At 42.4% G+C, this 22,287-nt stretch overlaps 2 protein-coding genes across 6 annotated transcripts in view; one reads left to right on the top strand and one right to left on the bottom strand.

Moving 5' to 3' along the window:
• The window catches only part of SNX25 (sorting nexin 25), a 131,934-nt gene extending 109,944 nt beyond the window's left edge, over window positions 1-21,990 (top strand). For 3 of the 4 annotated variants that reach the window (XM_035004238.1, XM_035004237.1, XM_035004236.1), the window contains 9 exons: window positions 402-533; window positions 2,688-2,828; window positions 5,867-5,980; window positions 10,526-10,690; window positions 13,013-13,130; window positions 16,716-16,782; window positions 20,036-20,217; window positions 20,731-20,831; window positions 21,391-21,990. In XM_035004238.1, coding sequence (XP_034860129.1) covers window positions 402-533; window positions 2,688-2,828; window positions 5,867-5,980; window positions 10,526-10,690; window positions 13,013-13,130; window positions 16,716-16,782; window positions 20,036-20,217; window positions 20,731-20,831; window positions 21,391-21,471 — 1,101 coding nt within the window. In that variant the 3' untranslated portion in view covers window positions 21,472-21,990. The remainder of the gene's footprint in view (window positions 1-401; window positions 534-2,687; window positions 2,829-5,866; window positions 5,981-10,525; window positions 10,691-13,012; window positions 13,131-16,715; window positions 16,783-20,035; window positions 20,218-20,730; window positions 20,832-21,390) is intronic. The other variant, XM_035004235.1, reaches the window with a different exon arrangement.
• LRP2BP (LRP2 binding protein) overlaps window positions 20,149-22,287 on the bottom strand; it is a 31,718-nt gene continuing 29,579 nt past the window's right edge. For both annotated transcript variants that reach the window (XM_035004240.1, XM_035004241.1), the window contains one exon: window positions 20,149-20,236. The gene's annotated coding sequence lies outside the window, so the exon portion shown is untranslated. The remainder of the gene's footprint in view (window positions 20,237-22,287) is intronic.

Genomic DNA, 22,287 nt, shown 5'->3' with positions numbered 1-22,287 from the left:
CAATGGATTTTTCTATTTTTGCAAAATACATTGGAATTTTTATAGGTATTGCGCTCAATCTGTAGATCACTTTGGGTAGCACTGACATCTTAGCAATGTTTAGTCTTCTAATCCATGAACATTGGAGATCATTCCATATATTTCTGTCTTCTTTAATTTCTTTCATCAGTGTTTTGTAGTTTTCTATGTAGAAGTCTTTCACTACCTTATTTAATTCCTAAGTATTTTTTTAATTTTTATGCTATTGTAAATGGAATTTACATTTCCTTTTTGGATTGTCCATTGTTAGTGTAAAGAAATGTAGCTGATTTTTGCCTGTTGATTTTATATCCTACTATTTTGCTGAATTATGCAGCATTTCAAGTGGTTTTATAACTCTCATGATGTTTTCCCTTTGGCAGATTGTTTTCAAGTTGAAGGAAGAGATAATTCTAATCGAGAAAGAACGCACGGACCTACAGCTGCACATGGCAAGAACAGATTGGTGGTGTGAGAACCTCGGAATGTGGAAGGCCTCCATCACCAGTGGAGAGGTAGGTCTGACTGCTTTTCCTCCCAGTTTATTTTAAGAGTATGACTTTATACGAGAAGACTTTGTCCTAGAGAACTATGTTTGAGGGTAGAAAACCTATGTTTGTTCTTGTAGACTGCATTTGTCCTTCCTTCTCCACTGTTTTCACTCTGTCTCACCCATGACTGCAAGCTGTAGGAGGGCTGCCTGGTATAGAACTGATCTCACTCCACTTCAGGTTGTCCTTATTCACTGGAATTGTAAGCAACTTTCAGATAAGGACAGTTAATGTCTCCGAATTGCCATTTTATTTTTCCATTGAGGATTGAAATAAAATGGAAGGCACTATTTGAAATTTGGTGGTGAGAAATTAAAAATTTAAGTGTTTCTGATTGCTTCATTCTGCTGACTTCACTTATTTAAATCTCAGTTGCTCTAAGATCTTTAATAATGAATATTTTTTCCTTTGAATTAAAAAATATTTTGCTGTTCTTTGAGGGATATGGGTAACAGTTTTCAGAATATGCTGTATCCCTTTTGTCTTTGAAAATAATTTCTTTTCAAAGAGAGATGCATATGGGCATTTACATTGTTAATGTGGGCAACTTCTTCATTCCCACCTGCCCTACTATCAGTCCTGTGGAAATCTGGAGATAAAGGTCAGGTCCACACAGATAACGAGATCGTGAGTAACATTAGGGTTAATGTTCACACTCTTACTGTGGTGTGGGGCGGGCTTGAAATTCACAATCTTAAGTTCACCTCTAGATTACATAGCAGACAAAGCGTGTTCTCCAAGAGCTACTGTGAAAGCACACACATTACATGAGTGCTTAACCAAGTGCCTCACCAGGTCTGTGGTACTTGGTAGCACTCCCATTAAGGTAAGTTGTAGGAGTTTGCTGTGGCACCTTGGTCACAGAAAAGATAAGTGGACATGGACACTGAGGAGTCCCCTGACCACCAGAGTTCACAAGGCAGTCCCACAGGGAACGTGTGGAAGATGTGTCTGCTTCATGCCAGATTCTCCTGAGTTCTGATCTGGGCTGACTCCCTTACTAGACGTGTGATCCTATGACAACCCGGGGACCCTGTGCGTGCCCTCACCTCCTGCATCCTCACAGTGGGATAATGGTCCTACCTCACGGGCCCCATGCATGCTCTGGGAGTCTTGTGTCTCTTTCCTTTGCCTTTCTTATTGACTCTTTGTCTCTAATTCGATTTGTGATACTAATTCAAGCTTAAATTCAGTGTGTTTTCTTTTTGTTTTTTCTCTTAATCTATTTATGTTAAGTATAATAATGGCCTGTTCTGAATTGTGATATTGTATGTATATGTGTCTGTGTTAAGGAATTATCTAAGTCGGGAGATAGAGGAAATTACGTGTTTCAATGTAAAATTTCATAAAAATTGAAATCATGGTTTGTTGAATCCAGAAATTGAACCGGGGAAGTCTTTACCCTTTCCTGAGACAGGTTTTGGCATATCTTACACTTGTTTGCTTGCTGTTCATTTGTTTTTTCAAAGAAACACGCTTAAGATGTTAAGTTTGCTGTATTAGTTTTCTTTTGATGTGTAACAAATTCCCACAAATTTCATGGCTTAAAACAATACCCATTTATTAGCTCACAATTCTGTAGGTTGAAAGTCCAACCCTGCGTGACTCTCTCATTCTCTACTCATTGTGTCATAAGGCTGAAATGAACATACTGGCCAGACTGAGTTCTTGTCTGGAGACTGGGGAAGAAATCCTCTTCCAGGCTCATTCAGGTTGTTGGCAGAACTCAGTTCCATGTGGTTGTGGACCTGTCTCTGCTCTCTTGCCGTCAGTGGAAGCACCGCCACGCACCCCTCTCCTTCATGCTAGCACCGCGTGTGCGATCTTTCTTGCACTTCCAGGCTTTCCCACGTCCTCTCCTGCCACCAGCCCGAGGAATCTCTCTGCTCTTAAAGGGCTTGTGTGATTAGGTTAGGCACACCCAGGTAATCCCACTGTGTTAAGGTCAGCGGTTAAACATAACATAACCTAATTGCAGGAATAGATTCCATGGTATTCACAGTCCCAGGGATGACGCAGGGCATGTACACTAGGGAGTGGGAGATCTTGGGAGATATTTAAAAATCGTGCCTACCATATCTGCTCACCACCCTTTTTGTTGTGTTTGTTTGTCCCAAGGTTACAGAAGAGAATGGTGAGCAGATGCCCTGTTACTTTGTCATGGTAAGCTTACAAGAAGTTGGAGGAGTTGAAACTAAGAACTGGACCGTCCCCAGAAGGCTCAGCGAGTTCCAGAATTTACACCGGAAACTTAGTGAGGTATGAATACTCATGAACACAAGGTGTAGAATTACTAAGCAAGAAGATACATAAGAGCTCATTTCAGTTTTTTACATATAAGGAAACTAATTAACCTTTCTCCTTTGCTGTGGATACTGGCAAAGTGGCATTTTCAGCATGACATTTGGAAATTAACCCATAGACAAACCATTTAGTGTAAATCCTTCAGGACGAAGCATTGTCTGATCTCCATTGAGCCTCATAGAACCCCAGAGCTGAAAGAGGGCTAGGGATCATCTAGGGCCACTGGTGTTTGAAGCTACTAGTTGTGACCTTTTAGTGGGAAGCGAAATCAGTGAATGATTGCAGCAACAGGAAGACCGTGGAACATACTGGATTTCGGCACAAAGAGTAAGGGTCATAAAGTGTCGTGGTTGAGAACACAGACTCGGGAGCCCAGACTGCTTGAGTTCGGATCCTAGCTGTACTGTTTAGTAGCCATATGACCTGGGACTTGTCACTGTGTCTCTTTGTCTCTCTTCTTCATCAGTAAAATACAAATACTGATAGCGCCTGTGTCTCCTATCTCAGAGTTGTTGTGAGAATTAAGGGGATAAATGCATACACAGCACTGAGAAGAAGGTGTGGCACATAATAAACGTTATGGTGGTGGTGGTGGTGGTAGCAATGAGCACTGTTTCCTAGAACCCCTTAGTTTTATAGGTGCGTTCTATTTTATATGTGGGTATGCACGTATGCGTGTGCGGGTTGCAACACAGCATGTATTTCCTACTGTAGGTTTTAGGTAGAAATGTCAGAAACCTTCTAATCTAGGTCAGTTCTTTTATTTTAAGAGGAGAGGAGCTGACCCCAGAGAGTTTGATCGATTTATCACAGGGCGTGTTCCTAGTGGCCCAACCTGGACTGGAGTCCGGGCCACCTTATTTTCCATTCCTTATTCTTCCATCTTTCTCAGGAGCTGCGTCCTCTCTAGCTCCTCCTCCTAGAGATGACAGCCCTCCTCCCTGGCAACTGAGACTCTCTTTGGTCACTTCTCCTCTTGTTTCTGTTTATTGTCGTCTGGCTCAGAATGAATTGATGCTGGTAAAATCCTGCGGTCACCTATCAGACTGCTCTTCTGCCAGTGAAATGCATCTGTTTCCTTTAACATTTTCTCCTAAGGGGATTTTTTTAAAATCCCTTTAATCACCAGCTTATAAATTCTATACCTTCTTCAAGTGATTTTAAAAGGATGGTGGGGGCGCCTGGGTGGCTAAGTTGGTTAAGCGTCTGTCTTCAGCTCAGGTCATGATCCCAGCGTCCTGGGATGGAGCCCCGCATCGGGCTCCCTGCTCAGCAGGGAGCCGGCTTCTCCCTCTGCCTCTCCCTCTGCCTGCCGCTCTGCCTACTTGTGCTCTCTATCTCTCTGACAAATAAATAAATGAAATCTTTAAAAGGATGGTGGCCAAAACCAAGTGTCCTACTCCAATACTTCTCAAAGGGACTGTGGTCACCCTGGCAGTGTGGAAGGCGAAATCTCTCTCTAAATAGAAGATTACATTTTCCCCAAAATGTGTGAGTAAAATAGACACTACGGAAAAGTGTGTCGTTTGCCCTGTGACAAACCATTGTGAAGCCGAAGTTTAGTATCCATCCAGTTGCTGATAAAAACAGGAGGAAGGAGAAAAAGGAATTTAGAGGAGATTTTGAAATAAAATGTATGTGGAAAATGTTCTTTGAAAATAAAAAAAACAAGTAGACTGAAGCCTTAGAGGAAGTAAACCTTATAAAATTCCATGTCTGTCTCATTTTCCTTATCTGTAGCTGATCCTGGTGTTCTTTCCTTACCGTTAGAATTTACTGTCCTGTGACTTTTCGTTTTTGTGTGTAAACCCTTCCTGCTGACAGCTGGGACAGGAGGCACCTTTTCAGGTCCCTGGTGAATTTTATTCTTCCCTTCTGACTCTCACTGCCTGTTTCATTTCTTGAAAATTATACCCCAAATTTGAGCCCTGATTTATATGTTTCCTTGGGCACATGCCATTGTACCCCTGGTTCTTCAGTGGGCTGTGTGGGAAGGGCTAGTTTTTCCTTTCCCAGCACCCGAAGCACCTGCATGCCCTTGTTACAAGCGACTTAGCCCATGCCATCTCATGCTGTGGACGGGCCAGCAGGCACTCCTGTGACCCTCCTGTGCACGGAGGGTGATGCCAGCAGTTAGAGCGGTCGCAGGCAAAGGCTGTGCTCGCTGACTTTTCAATGCCGGTTGGTTTTATTAAGCGTATTCATGTGACCCCAGTGCCTTCTTGAAGGGCCAGTGTTTGGAAGTGGGGCCAGAGTCCAGAGCATTTGGAACCCACTGCCCTCCTAGGATCTGAGAGGCAGACTGGCAGAGTCCTGTGGGAATTGTCATAAAGAACACAGACTTTGTGGTCAGATGGATCTGGGTTTTAATCCTGATCTTTAATTGTCTCATATGTGAAATAGGAATAATAACAATTGCCAACTCTTCGAGCTGTTACTTCATGTGCCGAGCTTCTAGCACAGTGTCTGACAGAACGTAGGACTCGATCCACAAAGGATCTGTTATTATTTATTAATACATTATTATTAATGTATTTCCATTGTGCAGTTTGCCACTGAAGAGCAGTAATAAAGCGGCAAGCTAAGTTACTCCTTCTTTCCATTGTTTTATCAACTGGGATAACTTTTTCACAGAGATGTTATAAACAAAGCACATTCTAATAGGAAGATTTTCTTCCTGTGAGCCAGGTATCCACACCTAGAGCCTTGTGCTTTGTGCGTGTTGTGCGAACCCACCTGATCAGCCTGGCCTCTGCATTGCCCAGCTCTCAGGCATTCAGGGGCCTAGGGATGAGCTTTAGCTTTTTCATCAAATGTCCCGTTCCTCTCGATTCCATGAGCCTGATTAGAACAGGCAGGTTTTCAAGGTCTTAAACCTCAGAGGAACAAGTACAGGAGGAAGATACTTGGTTTGTTCTAATTATAATTCTAAACTTTTTTTTTAACATGAAAATGTGATTCGAAATGCTAACATTTAATGTTTTCCTCCACAGTGTTTCCCTTCTTTAAAAAAAGTCCAGTTGCCTTCTCTTAGCAAGCTGCCTTTCAAATCTATAGATCACAAGTTCATGGAAAAGTCAAAGAATCAATTAAATAAGTTTTTACAGGTAAGCAATTGAAAACTTTTTGGATACGAGAGGAAAAATTAGTTATTTGGGGTTAAACTGTCATCATACTAAGAGCTTGCTTGTTTGCTTCCTGGTCTTAAAGGTCATGCCAGGTCCTCAAAATGTCTTTGGTTTGTTGGTTTCTTTGTTTATAATTAAAGTATACTATACACACAAAAAATAAAATATAAGAAGTACAAAATATGTACAATACAGATACCATGTGTGCAGCTTTGTCCTTTTCCACACACTGAGCCCGCCCTGTAAATAGCACCCAGGCCAGTACGCTCCGGCTTCTTTCCCGTCACAGCCCCTGGCCCAGGGTGGTCACGATCCTGACTGACGACTAGCCACACAGATACAGTTGTTTCTGAACTTCCTATAAATAGAATCATGCAGTATGGACTCCTTTGTGTCTGACCTCTTTCACTCAACAACTGTGTCCAGGGGATCCACCCACAGTGCTGTTCTAGTTGCAGATCATTTGTTTTCACTACCACGTAGATTTTTCATTGTGAGAATACACTACAGTCTATTCATCCCATTGTTGACGAGCATTTGGGCCATTTCCAGTGGAGGCTATCATGAAGAAGGCTTCTATAAACTTGTAGTACTTGACTTGTGGTGAATCTGTGTTGCGTCTGGGTTTCTTCATTTGTCCAAGTGGTTGTGGCAGTTTTTACAGTCACCACAGTGTGTCGGGTTCTGATGGCCGCCCCCCGCCCCCGCACCTCCTCTTCTCTGCCTGTTTCTCTTTAGTCCTGGTGGGTGTGTGCTGGGGTCTCCCCATGGTTTCAGTTTGCATTTCCCTGATGGCGAATGAAATGGAGCACTTCATTACTGGCCACTGGGATAGCTTCTGTGGTGAAGTGTCTGGTCAAGTTGAGTCTGCTCTTCTGTCGTGTTGCCCATCTTTTCCACACTGCTTTATGGGAGTTCTGCATGGGATTTGGATGTGAGTCTCTTGTCAGACCATTTATGTTGCAGATATCTTCTCCCTTTCTGTGGAGGGCCTTTCCACTCTCTTAATGATTTCTTTTCATGAACAGAAGTTCTCAATTTTAATTCAGTCCAGTGTATCAATTTTGTCTTTTATGCTTATGTCTCTGTGCCTGTTAAGAAATCTTTGCCTCGGGGCACCTGAGTGGCTCAGTCGTTAAGCGTCTGCCTTCGGCTCGGGTCATGGTCCCAGGGTCCTGGGATCGAGCCCCGCATCGGGCTCCCTGCTCGGCGGGAAGCCTGCTTCTCCCTCTCCCACTCCCCCTGCTTGTGTTCCTCTCTCGCTGTGTCTCTCTCTGTCAAATAAATGAATAAAATCTTTAAAAAAAAAAAAAAAGAAGTATGGGTCATTGTAAAAATAGATTTGTTTAAGTCAGAGTTGCTTTGAAAGTGTTAGTCTCTTTTTTCCACCTATTCCTATCTCCCCCCTCATATATATATGTTTGTATGTGTATATGTATCCTAAAGTTTTTCTAAGATGCAAATTATTTTATTTCCTGAGGGAAACTTCTATTTTATAATATAATAATACATAAATATGTGTGTGTATGTAATATATAATATAGTGTAATATGATGTAAATTTCCCTTAGGAAATAAAACAATTTACACCTTGAAAAACTCTGAATTTAATTATGGCAGAACTGGATTAGAGAATCGTCAGTGTTTAAATGCTCTTACAAGAGAATTTGAAACTGAAATACTACCATTTTGTTGCTGATTCAAAATGTCAAGGAAATGATTAAACCCACTCCAACACAGTACCTGCTTAAATCATCCGGATGAACTAAAGATCTCATTTGTGAAACAGATGTGTATTGCTCAAAATCCAGGATTTTTAAACTTCAGGTGTGGAGGTTTGGAACCCTGCAGCCGACTCTCGTTTCCTTCCAGTCCTCTGCTACTGGGGCGGCGGGGGGAGGTCTCCGTTTATTTGGCCTTTCCTGTTGCCTCAGATACCACACTCTGGGCCTGGGCTTTTGGGGGTGCAGAGAGGGTGCACATGTGCCTTTATCGGATTGTTGGTTGTGGAAGTGGGTTAGTGAATTCTGCTGTTGTGCGAAGAGAAACCGCACTCCGAGACTCTGCCAGTAGGTCATGTGGACATAGCCGAGAGCGAGAATAATCTGCAGCTTAGCCAGATGAAACCGTGTGTCTAGTGACCTTTTGTCTTTTTAGTCAAGAGGATTTCAAGTCAGGAAGTAATGGTTTGGATTGTTTTTCATTTCCTCAAGGACTGTTTGATAAAGCCATAACCATTGAATGTAGTTAGGTAGGTTATACAGCAGACTGTTGTTTGAAAGTATTGTCCCACCAACCACAAACAGGAAGAAGGTGCAGAATGCTTAGTCTTTTATTGGGTCCACAGGACCTTCCAGAAAAAGGGATTCCACTGAGTGTATGTTTACTTGAATGTTTATTTATAACAAATAGTTCCCTAGTGAAACATACTGATTGTACAGATATTTAATAATCTAGCTACTCATTCCTAGCCATACTGTTGCTTATGTCTTTCTTCATTCGTGCTTACCACATTCCCCATTCCTGCTCCCATACTTAACACCACCTACCCCAGCTATTCCCCTCCGGTGGCGCTCTGTCCTGCTTCTGGGTATGCATGTGCTGTGTACTCTTCTTGGAATGCCTTACCCCTTTCTCCATCACCCACTGAATAGTCATCTGAGATCTTTACCAGAATAGAATAACATGCTGTAAGTGTTTGGAGGGGAGGAGCTAGGAATGGGATGCCATCCCCAGAGAGCTTAAAAATGATAAAAACCCCAATTATATCTTGCCCCACAGACAGCTGAGAGAATTTCTAACTTATTGTATGTACTTAATTTGATTATTTTCCTTCATAATAGAATATAATTTAGGCCAGAGTCTTATCACCCTTAATGATCACTTTATTTATGTTGATTGTAATAAGTTTGAGACTTATCATTAGTTATCATTTCCTACTATTTTATAAAATAATGCTGGAGTATAGATTAGCTAAAGGAAATCAAGTTGGGAGGATATCTCCTGCCTTCTAATCCATCTGCACGTATGCCTGAACATTTGATTCTCTGCAGAAGGAACGAAGGCCTATCTGTTGGGCTCCGGGGCTGGGGAAGGCAGTAGTGACATCAGCTGCCCACCCCCTTCATCTCCTTCCCTCCACCTGAGGCAGGACTTGCCCATGTTCAGTCCAGTCTTCTGCGGGACAGAGGAAGCTAACAACCCCCAGAACGTTGGTCGTCCCCTCGGATCCCCTGTCCCCAGGGTGCCAGTCCTGGGTGTTCTCACGGGAGCTTGTGCTCCCGTCCGGTCATAGAGTTCATTGGGTTTCTGCCTTCGCCTGAACAGATGTAATGTGACTGTCATGGGCCAAGTCCTCTGAGACTAGATCTTAACCTCTTCTGCCACCCCAGGCTCTGACATGAGAAGCACGATGTACTCCCAGTGTCCCTCTCCCCCAGGGGATTACATCATCAATGGGGCACTGTTTCCCACTGGTCTCGTTATTCCTAAAGCCTGTATCTTTTTTTGTTTGTTTGTTTCAAGGCTTTATTTAAATTCCAGTAGGTAACATACAGTGTTATATTAGTTTCTGGTGGACAGTGTAGTGATCCAACGCTTCCATACAACACCCGGTGCTCATCACGACAGGTGCCCTCCTCAATCCCCATCACCTCTCTCACCCCCCCCCCCCAGCCCCCTCCCCTCTGGTCACCATCAGTTCTCTAGACTTAAGAGTCAGTTCTTTGGTTTGCCTCTCTCTCCTTTTTCTCCCTTTGCTCGTTTGTTTTGTTTCTTAAGTTCCACATATGAGTGAAATCCTATTAAACCCTGTATCTTTTAATGCTAGACATTTAGACATTCTTGTGGTCATGTTGTTAATCTTACTGTCCTACCGTAGCACTTGCCTGGACATAAACTTAATTTATGTTCTTCTTTCCTATCTCCGGAGGCCAGGTAAGTACCTAAAGAACTTGAGGACATTTCCAGTTCAAGGGCTCATAAAAATAGTTCTGTAATGATGTAAGCAAGCTTGGAAGGTGGGAGCATGGGGAGAAAACTCCTGCCTGGTGTGGACAGTGCCGTGTGACAGCTCAAAGTGCCTTTTTCCAGCTGATGTGCAGAGTCTGAACACAGCCATAAAAGGGTGGTTGAGTGGTCTCCTTGTGCAGTGTGCAAATGTGTAAGTTCCAGCACCGCTGGATGGAGGTGAAGTTGACATTCCAAGGCCGTGGTCCCTGGGTCTGTAGGCCATGTGCAAAGCCGGGGATTCTGTTGCGCTGAGCAGCTGTCCACACAGCTTCTTCCACAAGCAGGACGACTAGGGTGCTCCAGTTAACCTGCAGGGGGTTGCTTGCGATTAAAATCATTGGAATTCATCTAGTGTGTTCTGTTTCAGGGGGAGAGGAGAATGGTTTGGGGTTCAGAATTATGAAAGTAAATCCCCAACACAGTCCTTTGCGCCTTGCTTGCCCCTATTTGTGGTGGTTTCCGGCAGCACAGACTTATTCCTCCATAACAGTAATGCACCCTCTTCCCTCCCCAGAATCTGCTGTCAGATGAAAGACTGTGTCAGAGTGAAGCACTTTATGCCTTTTTGAGCCCTTCTCCTGACTACCTCAAGGTTATTGATGTGCCGGGGAAAAAATCCACTTTTTCATTATCCTCATTTTTGGAAAGACTTCCTCGAGACTTCTTCTCCCATCAAGAGGTGAGCTGTTGAAAGGTCATGCCATTTTTGCAACAGATATAGGGGAATGTCTTTTTGAAGGTTTCTTGAAGTTCCAGGTATTTGTTGAAAGCATGCTACTAGTTGGGGGGGGGGAAGTGAATACATCTATTTTCAGCTACTATCACTGTCATATTTTTGGGACACCTGCTTGTGCTCCCCTACAAGCCACTTGCAAGAGTTAAGATACAGAACAGAGTGATAACAAGGTTGGTAAGTGAAATGTGGGTGGAAAGTTATATGGGAGCCCTGGTAAAAGTGGTGGACAGGCAGTGCCCCGAGATGGGGAGTCATCATTAGGGGGAGCTGGAGCTCACTTTGAAGGTTGGGATGGGAGGGACAGTCAGTAGGTCATTGGACTGGAGAGGAGAGCTTCAGGAGTGGGCTAATGGAAGGTTAGGCAAAGAGGGGAAGTGGGGGACGAGGTCATGCCAGGCTGAGGAGCTCAGCATTAATTCTCAGGGAGTAGAAGGTCATGGGATATTCTGAAGCAAGACGAATCTAGGAGCTACATTTATGGGTAAAGAAGCAAATAGAGATTGCAGACATTGTGATTTCATATTCTGGACCTCAGGCCTTCCTGCAGAGTGAGAAGCCCCTTCTTTGGCTCTTCAGCAAATTGCACAAGACTCTCTCTGAAAATGGGCGTCTCCTTATGGAGATGTTCACTGCCTCCTTGGCATTCATTGTTAAAGGCCCCTGGCTCTTCAGTAGGATCGGTTGAAGGAGTTTGGACAGAAGGAGCTGATGATGAAAAGGGGCATCCTGAGCTGGGAGAAATCTGTGCACAGCACAGAGCACATCCATGCCAGTGCTCGGGGCTCTGTGTAAGCCTGCTTCCCCCACAAGGGTCTCTCCCCGCTCTGCCCTGCAGGCCCGTATTTGTAATGTCTGGCCATGTTCAGTTAGCTTGCCTCCATGAGCTCTCATTTATCCCTGAACCTCTGGGAGTTTCCATTATGGCTCAGTCACTCTGTGAGATCGTTCTCTGAAGGTGAGTGCTGGTGGCCAGACCCAGTGGCTTCCTGTCCGTGTTCAGCTCTGTCACCTCTTTTGCAGCATCTGACGTTGCTGTGAGGTTTTGGGAACTCCTGCCTCTGTGACTTCTCAGCCCTTTCCTCTGCTCCTCCAGTCCCCCGCAGTGCTGTCATTACCCTATGCTTGGGCGTCGGCCTTAGCTGTTGCCTGTCTGGCCCGTAGAAGGAGCCTGCTCGGCCGGCCTGCTGCTGCCTCTGTTTGGACCTCTGGCAGCGCTTCACCCGCTTGCGGAAACAGCCACGCGCCTGTTTGTCAGCCTCCCCAGATCGCTGTGGGCCGCTGAGAGTCTGGATCCACGTCACACCTGTTTGCACTAGCCTGGCGCCTGGCACAGAATGAGTTTTGACCTGAAACTTGCTGATACGCTGATGAGGAAGTGAGAGGGGCTGAAGCACAGAACCAAAGCTTGAGTCAGAGCTTTAACATAATGATGTTATTTTGAAATGTACATGTTTTTAAAAAACAGAGCATTTTATTTTATTTATTTTATTTATTTGTTTCTATTTATTTGAGAGAGAGAGAGTGAGAGAGCACGAGCAGGATGAGGGGCAGAGGGAGAAGCAGACACCCTCCTCAGGGAGCCCGACGCGGGGCTCGATCCCACAACTCCAGGATCATGACCTGAGCCGAAGGCAGACACTTAACCGACTGAGCCACCCAGGGGTCCCAAAAAACAGTGCATTTAAAATCATTTAAGTTAAAAAACCCCTTACTTGGGGCACCTGGGTGGCTCAGTAGGCTAAGCCTCGGACTCTTGATTTCAGCTCAGGTTGTGATCTCAGGCTTGTGAGATCGAGCCCTGTGTTGGGCTCCAAGCTCAGCGGGGAGTCATCTTGGGGATTCTCTCTCTCCCAAGCCCTCTCTCTGTCTGCCCCGCCCCCCACGCACTTATGTACTCGCACTGGCTTTCTCTCTCAAATAAATCTTAAAAAAAAAAAGTTAAAAAGCCTTACCTTTAAAATTCAAAATGGCTAGAAAACTATTCTGTTACCTACTAATTTACTCCTTATTAATACAGTGATAGAGGTTTTTCACAATTATTTTAAACCTTGAATAAGGCTTTAACATCAAGCTTTTCCCTGAGGTTAGACACACATTTTGCCCTCTGTTGAGAATGCATTGATCTCTGCATGCAGGAAAGTTGAAAGAGTATTTAAGGTTGAAATGTGAGCACATAGTTTGGAATTTACACTTGAAAGAAAAGGATAACTCTACCAACTTCCTTGGATAAGTGATCTGCTTCCTTTGACCTTTCTGTACCCCCAGGAGGAGACAGAAGAGGACAGTGACCTGTCAGATTATGGTGATGATGTGGATGGGAGGAAAGACGCCTTGGCTGAACCGTGTTTCATGTTGATTGGGGAGATCTTTGAACTTCGAGGAAGTAAGCTTCTTTGTTATTATTTAATGGTAGTTGCTGTTAAGTGTTTACACACACACACACACATACACTCATAATATCCCTTTATTCCTGAGTCAGATGTGTATTTATGTCCATTCACTCAACAGCAAATACTTTTAAAAGCCAACCAGACGGGCGCCTGGGTGGCTCAGTTGGTTAAGCGACTGCCTTCGGCTCAGGTCATGATCCTGGAGTCCCGGGATCGAGTCCCGCATCGGGCTCCCTGCTCGGCGGGGAGCCTGCTTCTCCCTCCCCCACTCCCCCTGCTTGTGTTCCCTCTCTCGCTGTGTCTTTCTCTGTCAAATAAATAAATAAAATCTTTAAAAAAAAAAAAAAAAACCAACCAGACACCATGGTAGAATCTGAGGCCACGACCTTAAGACAGATAATCATCTCTGGGTCCTGGGTTACCCTGTACCATGTTCCTCTGAATACAGATAGAATGCTTTGAATTTCTTTTATGTGATCTAGCATAGCCTCATTGCTTTATCAGCAAAAGGTATACACAAAATAATTTCGCATAGCCATGTTGTTCAGGCTGAGGTTTTGGTGCTGTTAGGGTGCACTGTGGTCAGACACACGCATGCCTCGACCTTGCCTTTCAGCTACACCTTTGTTCCCATAGACGAGCGGTTATCACTGGAAGGGCAGGGAATTTTGTCCCTCAGGGGACATTTGGTGACATCGGGAAACATTTTTGGTTGTTACAACTTGGGGGATGGTGCGACTGGCATCTTGTGCGTAGAGGCCAGGGATGCTGCTGAACTTCCTACGATGCGCAGGTCAGCCTCCTACAACAGAGAGCTGTCCTGTCCAAAAGAGTTAGCGCCAAGGTTGAGGAATACTACCCTAGTAGTACTTGAGGAAGATGTACTTAGATGAAACAAGAGCACACACAGGATTAAAATACTCTTGTTAAGACCCACACAGGTGCTTCTCTCCCAAAGTGGTCCTTGGGTGAAAGGTCAAACGGTAATGCTTGGCCAAGTCTTGAGTACTAAATAGGACCCTCTGCCCACACACACCTGGCAGAGCCTCAGGACTAGCTAGAGCTAGGACAGGTGCCTCAAGGCACACCTCACCACCTAGAAGAGGAGGCGCATGAGGGCGTCAGGGTTGGCAGAAGCACAGTCATGCCACCAACCACTGTAAATGTTGCCCTGTGACTGACTGTCCGGTGCTCTGTCTGCTCAGATTAGCATCTCTTCCCTTGGGGTGAGGAAGGTGGGCTAGGACTCGTTTTAGGTGCCAGAATTAATTATTTTGGTCATCAGTAAGCCACAGCTAAAACAATCAGCAAACACTTTGGGAGCCTTTGTTTTAGATATCACTCTGTAGGAGAAACAAAAGTATATCAGATGTAGATTCTTCCTTCAGTGAATTTACAACACAGGGGTTCCAAAAATGTAATTCACGTTAAGCAGTAGACCCAATTCTAAACTACAGGCAGAGATTATACACAAGGGTGTTCACTTTAGCATGATTTCAGAAACGAAAAGTTGGAACTCAGCTGAACTTTAGAACTGAGGGATAGTTAAATTAAGAAATAACCATGAGAGAATATCATCCAAATGCTAGAGAGGCTTTCAGATGAAAAAGCTGTCCCTGTTCCGTATTTTAGACTAAGATATAGACTGATGTTTGCCTTGGTTCAATGTAGGCAGAAACAACTAGTTCTTCGCCCAAAGTCTGACTCTTCCTCAGTGAAATCTGGCCCATTAAATCATGAATCCTCCCTGTTTCCCATAGAGTTGATAAGAATGAGGAAGCAGCATTTTAGCCTTTTGGCAGTGTGCTCTTCGTGATACAGAGATTGAAAGACAAAGTCTTGTCTTTGCAGCGTGGATTTCCTCCACCATGTGCCTGCTCAGAAGCATATTTGGTTTTGCCAGTGACATTTCAGAGGGGAATAAATAGAACATCATTTATAATGAGATGTGATAGAGTTGCCGTCAGCAAAAATCCTAGTGTTGCTGCAGCTGCTTCTGTCTCTGAACAAATGAGTCTTTGGAATAAATACTAGGGCTGTTTCCTGTGTGGTTTGGGGACTGGGGACCGGGAGAGGCTAGGAAGAAAGTAGTAAAGGCATATATCAGTGACGAGAGAGAATTTGCCCCAAAGACATTTTTTGGTTCCTGCTCTAGTTCAGTGTACAGAAGGGCATCAGTAAGACAGCCTTTAAAAAATTAACTTTCACTTGTCTGTCAGGCATTCTTCTGATAGCTGTCTATGTCGTCAGACCCTCTGCATGTGAGCTGCCTCACTCCTCCCTAGAAAGCCAGAGTGAAGTTATCAACACTGGCAGGCATGCTCCTCCCAGCCTAAATGCCCGCCTAAAATGAACACGTCTGCATGCTACCAGCATGCTCTGAATTCCATAAAAAATTAAAGGCACTTTTGAAGCATGGTTCTGATTCTAAGACTTGACTCTTACTTGAAAGATTAACCACACTACTTTAACTGGACACTTAGGTCCATCTAAAAAGGTAGAAATGACTTTAGAATGTTTTCAAGTCTGGTGCCAAGTCGGTGTTAATTGTTGATTTTGTTTGGGTGGTTTCCTTTGTACAGAAGGGTTTGTGAATTTAGTCCTTTTAGGTTTTCCTACTGGACAGGAGCCCTGAACTCAGCCAAGCCTGAATTTCTCATTTGCTTATGTGTGAGTAGCTAAACATTTCAATGAATGGATGTGAATTTATATAGGTGGAAAATTTGGTTTAGATTCCAATTTGCAGACCTGAAATATCCTCATAGCATTTCTTTGCCTTCTTTTGGTGTATGTTCACATTCTGGACCTGTAAAGAAGATACCTCTCCATGTTAATAATAACAGATCTGTAGAACCTTTCACAACACTCACATAAAATATCGACAAGATCCATAAAGCAGAAAAGCACATGGTACTCTTGTCTTTGAACAGATGAGGAGACTGAGGCTCAGAGAAGGTGGTTTGTGCCAGGCTGCTCTGCAAGGTGGCCCAAGAGAGCACTGAACCCACCTCTCACTCAGGGTCCTGGCTCTTCGCAGTTCACCTTTCTCCCAAAAGCATAAAATATATAAAAATATGCAGTGATCTGCAACCTACTATCCAAATGGGAACTTAGACCCACACATTCATTTTAATATTTCAAAATATTTGTCAATATTGGACCACAGATGTTTCTCATTCAGAGCAGTGTGTGAGAAAATTGGGTTCCACAAGCCAGACAGAAATCTAAAATAGGCATTGCATTGTCTGCTAACAGAAAACAGACATGTAAGTCGCCCGGGGATATGTGAAATAAAGTATTATTTCCACTTGCTAGCTCAGCTGTTGTTGAGGCATTGAAAAGCTATAAAAACTCTTAGGTTTTATCTTCTCAGTTGCTATGTAGAAAATGAAAGCTTAGGAGAAATTTTGGGGGCAGAAGTTTGCGAACCTAGACCCAGATTCTGCAGATATCATAGTCATGACTTGGTGTCAGGACTTGGATTGAGTCAAATGGTAAGATTAATGCTTTTTGCAGCTGTGAAAATGTCATAATTGTGATATACTGTGCTAATTCTTTTCCTCTGATTTCTATTTCAGTGTTTAAATGGGTGAGAAGAACATTAATTGCTCTCGTTCAGGTCACTTTTGGAAGAACCATCAACAAGTGAGCTACGTGACATTAGTTTTTGAATTTTTGCCTTACTCTTTGCCTTAGTAGTCAAATTACTATACTCGTGGTATAGTAGCCGGTGATCTCCCTAGCTGAAGGTTTTGTATTTTCTCATGTTGTTTCTGCGATGATTCTACGATTGGATAGGGAGACAGGTTTCTGAAATAATTTCTCCCATAGAATGCATGGTGAACTAGATGATCAAAGCTTGAGCTAGCTTCAGCATTCTGGCTGAAAGGGTCAGAAAATGCTGTTCTGTAGGGGCACCGGGCTGCCTCATTTGGTGGAGCATGAGACTCTTGTGGTTGTGAGTTTGAGCCCCATGTTGAGTGTGTAGAGATTACTTAAAAACATAAAATTAAAAAAACAAAAGGAAAACCCAAAAAGTTCTGTAAAGTTCTCTTGATCACGATGACCAGTTTGAGTATCTTGGGCACAGTTTTTATGTTGTATGATGGGCATCAGTTTTAGGCTTAGACTCTAACCCAGAATGAAAGTAGGATGAACATCACGTGACAGGTATTTATTTGGAGGGAAATGCAAACCATAGGTTTTTTTTCCAAGTTGGGGTAACATTAAAATGGTAATTGCTCTAATTAGCTAACATCTTAATATCCATCCATTGAGATATATGTGTGTTTCATATAACAGTATTGTAAGCCATATATATATTTGAAGCTATAGTCCATTATCCATATACATAAGAGTTTAACTATCCAGTACTCTTCGAGAGATAAGCATTATGACTTCCTGCACAATAAAAACATGAGTCATTTATGCTAAAAGAAAAGGGGGAAGAAATCACTTTTTTGTACAGCAAAATATTTTTCAAGATGAAATTATCAGATTTTCCCAAGTGAAAGATTAGTTGTTAAAACCATCATAATAACCTTGTACGTATGTTTATCATATAGATCATAAATTTTTAAGGGAAACATAGTGAAGAACAGGTTATTTTCTTACTCGTTCACAAATAGAATATACTGTCCTTGTGGTCATAAGCAAAAGTTTACTTCAATTTCTAAGATCTTATTAGGGGCTTATTTAGTTGACTTAGTATCCTAGGCTTGTGTTTTAATCAGAAATATGGCCTGTATGACTTACCATTTCAGTCTAACACAAACCTCTTAACTGTTACATGTAGACAGGCCTTAGATAAAGAAAATTCCACAATGGCCCTATATTTCTCAGTACTCCAGACTTGCTAATTTATTTTCCTTTTCGGTTTCAGCAAATCATGCATACTTTCCTTGCTCCTATCTACGATAGGGGCTCTTACTTATAAAATGAGCAGCTGTGGTTTGTGAGCAGTGAATCCATTTGGCAGATACTTTCATGGGACTTGGAGGAGAGGCATCACGTAGAGGGTTTTCAGGCTGTTCATTTCAATGGGCTTTTTATGAGGTAGAGAAATGATGGAGCACCTGGCCCTTTGCTATTTTTGCCTTTAGCAGAGAGGACACATCATAAAATTAAGCAGCAGTACAATATGTGCCTCTTGCCTTGTACCAACTATAATTTCACATGCCAGAATTGATTCAAAAGCTTCCTATGGTTTTGGCTAATTGAGAATCAGACTTAAATTGGTAGAAAATACTTAGGTGATGGCCTTTTGTAAGAGTCACTTACGTAATTTTAAATTGCAAATTGAATACTTAATTTCTTACTTAATTTCTTGATGTAGTGCCAGTGAGTAACTCAAAGCAAGAGTACAGAAAAAAACCAGGTGTCCACATTTTTTTTTAAGATTTTATTTATTTGACACAGAGAGAGACAGCCAGAGAGGGAACACAAGCAGGGGCAGAGCGAGAGGGAGAGAAGCAGGCTCCCCGCTGAGCAGGGAGCCCGATGTGGGGCTGGATCCCAGGACCCCTGGATCGTGACCTGAGCCAAAGGCAGACGCTTAACTGAGCCACCCACTGAATTGCCCAGTTCTAAGCAGTATAGGGAAGTATCTTAGGAGACATGCAGGTACAAACAGAATTAACATAGTTTTGATTCACGGTGGAATCAATAGTAACTGATTCCTGTGCAAAGTACTAGGGCTTGAAATCTCTATTTCAGATACTATTTCTGAAAACCTTACATTGTCTCTTTAAATGGTTGGGAAGTCAGATTTTTGAAGGGCTTTTTGATTTATTATTCATGAATTGAGCTTGAAATTTCAAATCTTTCTAGCACTGTCAAGATGATTCTTTCCCCCTTACCCTCCCCCCCGCCAGCCTCACCACTGCTGTTGGGCTTTTTGAGCTGTGTTGTCTCTTGACAGCAGAAATCCTAGAATGGGTTAGCATTTTACTAATGACTAATGAGATAGGGTTATGTGAAGAGCTGAATAACCAGATAAAAGCCATTTATTTGTAACTGTGCAAGTCAAATGTCTGCCCAACTTTCATTCCCAGAGAAACGTGGAATACTCTAGATAGCAATGTATCTTTTCAAAGGTCTTCACTTTAAGGTGAAAGGTAGTATCTTGGGGCACGTGGATGGCTCAGTCGGTTAAGCCTTTGCCTTCATGATCTTAGGGTCCTGGGATCCAGCCCTGCATGGGGTTTCCTGCTCAGTGGGGAGTGTGCTTCTCCCTCTGCCTCTGCACCGCACCCCTCCCCGCCCCGCTTGTGCTCTCTCTTGCTCACTCTCAAATAAATAAATAAATAAATAAAATCTTTAAAAAAGAAGAGAAAGATAGTATCTTTTTTCCCCTTGCCTAGTGAGCGTGTGAAAAGCTTACTCTGGGTCAGAGCACTCTGCCCAGCATGATCTGCCATAGCAACACCAAGAGACAGCTAGTGAAAGAGCCAGGTTCTTCCCCCAAGACTTGAGGAGCTCAGGGAAGCTTCCCAGACCACTTTTAACAGTCTTAAAATGCATTTATGTTTTCAGTTTGTACCACTTCATGGAGAAGTTAGTGTACTAAGTACCGTGCCCAGTTAGAGTAGCTGCAAGCTTCAAACCAGTCAGTCTGCTCTAGGTTCTTGTCCTTGCATATTGCAGGGTACTACATGGCAGGCAGACATTTGGAGAGGTTGGTACCAACGGAAATGTGAGCTCACGCAATGAATGGTCATCCAATACTGCCAAAATGAAAACTACCTTTCGGACCCAGAGTTTAAAAATCCAATTCCTAGTTTATTCATCAAACATTTAGATCAGGCTGTATCTTCACCTACCCATTGATAAATGCCTTTTGAGAACAGAGTATACAACTTCTAAAACCCTCATCCAAGAAATATTTTTCTCTTAAAAGACAAATCCGGGACACAGTGAACTGGATTTTCAGTGAGCAAATGTTGGTTTACTACATCAATGTTTTCCGGGATGCTTTTTGGCCAAATGGGAGATTGGCGCCAGCGACCACAGTCCGAAGCCAAGAACAAAGTCAGGCAGCAAAACAGAGGGCACAGCAGAAGCTGCTTGAAAACATTCCAGGTGAGGCTGGCTTCCGATCCTGAAAAGTAGAGATAAAGAGCAAATGTTAACCCTGTTAAGGCGTTTTTCACTTATAACTCTCAGGAGACTTTATTTACAACAAGAAAAATGATCACACTTTTTTTCTTTTAAAACATGTCCTTTGCTAAGAAATTATTACTGAGAATCTTAAGAACAGTAGTGGTTATAAAATGCTTTAACTAGAAAAATGTTTTAGGGCAGATAATAAATTTTGTACTTTAAAAATCCTGCTGAAGTATACTGTTTAGAGAGGTTAATTTTTAATTGGGTAGCAATGTATTAAAATTGTAGTTTGTATAAATGCCTTCTGTTGAAAAATTCTAAATAAACTTATTTTCTCTTTAAATGTTTGAAAGAACTAATCGTTCATGTTCCTCATGCCCCAGTGCCCTTTATCTGTTGCGTACATATCATGTACTGTCTCCTTCACTGGATATGCATGGATTGTGCACTTTATCAGTAACAGCATACAATGTAAACTTAATCTTCCAGATATGCTTCAGAGCCTTGTTGGACAGCAAAACGCCCGTCATGGTATAATAAAAATATTCAATGCACTGCAAGAAACAAGAGCCAATAAGCATCTTTTATATGTGAGTAATTTAAAGCCAACCAGAGGATCAGCTATTAATTCAGTTTTACGTTTCTGTTCACATATGGGGGTTGATTTAAACCTTTGCATAGTTAATCATTCTTGTTACTTGTAATTCTGAACCCATTTATTTACTCTGCTTCATCTTTGTCTGTCAGTTTTTCAGTTTGGTAAAAGAAAAAGAGAAAGAGTGCTTCCAGCGTGTGCAACTTTCTCATTCTCTCATGTGAGAGATGCATGTGACATTTTTGCATGACTGCTTAATTTTCTTATTTCAGGAAAGCAGACTGTTTCCCGGCCATCTGTCTGATTATAATTAGCAATATTAACTATTGATGATGTAATAATGGCAAAGAGACCATGAAATGAATCAATCTGATATTAAATGGAGTTTATATAATATTAGTTCCATTCATTCGAGAATAGCTTGTTCTTGGATAATCATCTCAGACCTAAAATGAGACTTTTCTCTTAGACATAAATATTTTGAGTAAATCCTTAGAGGAAAAAAAAAACACACACACACATTTTCCTACTTTTTTTCTTCTTCCTTGGTTCAGGTGCTGATGGAACTGCTGCTAATTGAGTTGTGTCCTGAGCTGAGAAGTCATTTAGATCAACTAAAAGCTGGTCAAGTTTGAGACTGCACAAATAAACCACCAGAGAAATGTCTGTGTAACAATAGACATGAAATACTTCCCTCTTTTCCACAGAGGGCTTGATTGAGAACCATATTGATTTCTATGTTAGTTACCTCCCTCTAGTTTTGTGTGACGTGAGCAGAATTGGTTGGAGGGGGGTACTTAATGCTGTCATAGGCAACAGAAAAACACACTTCTGTTCTTATTGTTTTTATTTTAATAATATAAATAAAGTTCAACATACTGATTGAAATACAAATGTTAATATGTGATAAGAACCTAGGAACTATTTTAAATATTTATGAAAACAGTTTTGTTTTAAAATGAAGAACTATGACTATTGTACAGTTACTTTCCTCACTGAGGACTCTGAACATTCCTGTATTATTTCATGTGTATTGAAGAACATTGTTGTGCAATGCTTTGTGGAAAGTTATCGTGAACATTTTATTGTCTTTATTTTTACCAAAGATTTCCCATAGTTTGAAGCATTTGAAGCAATAAAATATAAAAAATGAATCACTGAGGTGCTTACATCTCAAAAACAAGGTTGGAACACTTTGGGCAGTTCAAATATTTATCAAATACCATTTTTTTTTTGGTAAAAAGCACTATGTACATAAACACTTCTGCAAGGAAGTACAAAGCTGGCTGCCTTTCCCCAGACACAGAATGAATATGTGAAAAATACGATTTTTAGTGTGAATGAGAAGAGCCAAATTCGTGCTTGAAATGATGTGTTGGGAGAGTGGGAAAGGAGCTGAACTTTGAAGGATGGGCAGCAGTGAGATAGGGAAACACAGGTGGGAAGTTACT

The sequence above is a fragment of the Mirounga leonina genome, unplaced genomic scaffold (genome assembly GCF_011800145.1).
Source record: "Mirounga leonina isolate KUSES-001 unplaced genomic scaffold, KU_Mleo_1.0 Mir_128, whole genome shotgun sequence".
In the NCBI taxonomy this organism is placed as follows: Eukaryota; Metazoa; Chordata; class Mammalia; order Carnivora; family Phocidae; genus Mirounga; species Mirounga leonina.
Note: the sequence above shows the minus strand (reverse complement) of the source record. Positions and strands in the feature narration are given on the sequence as shown.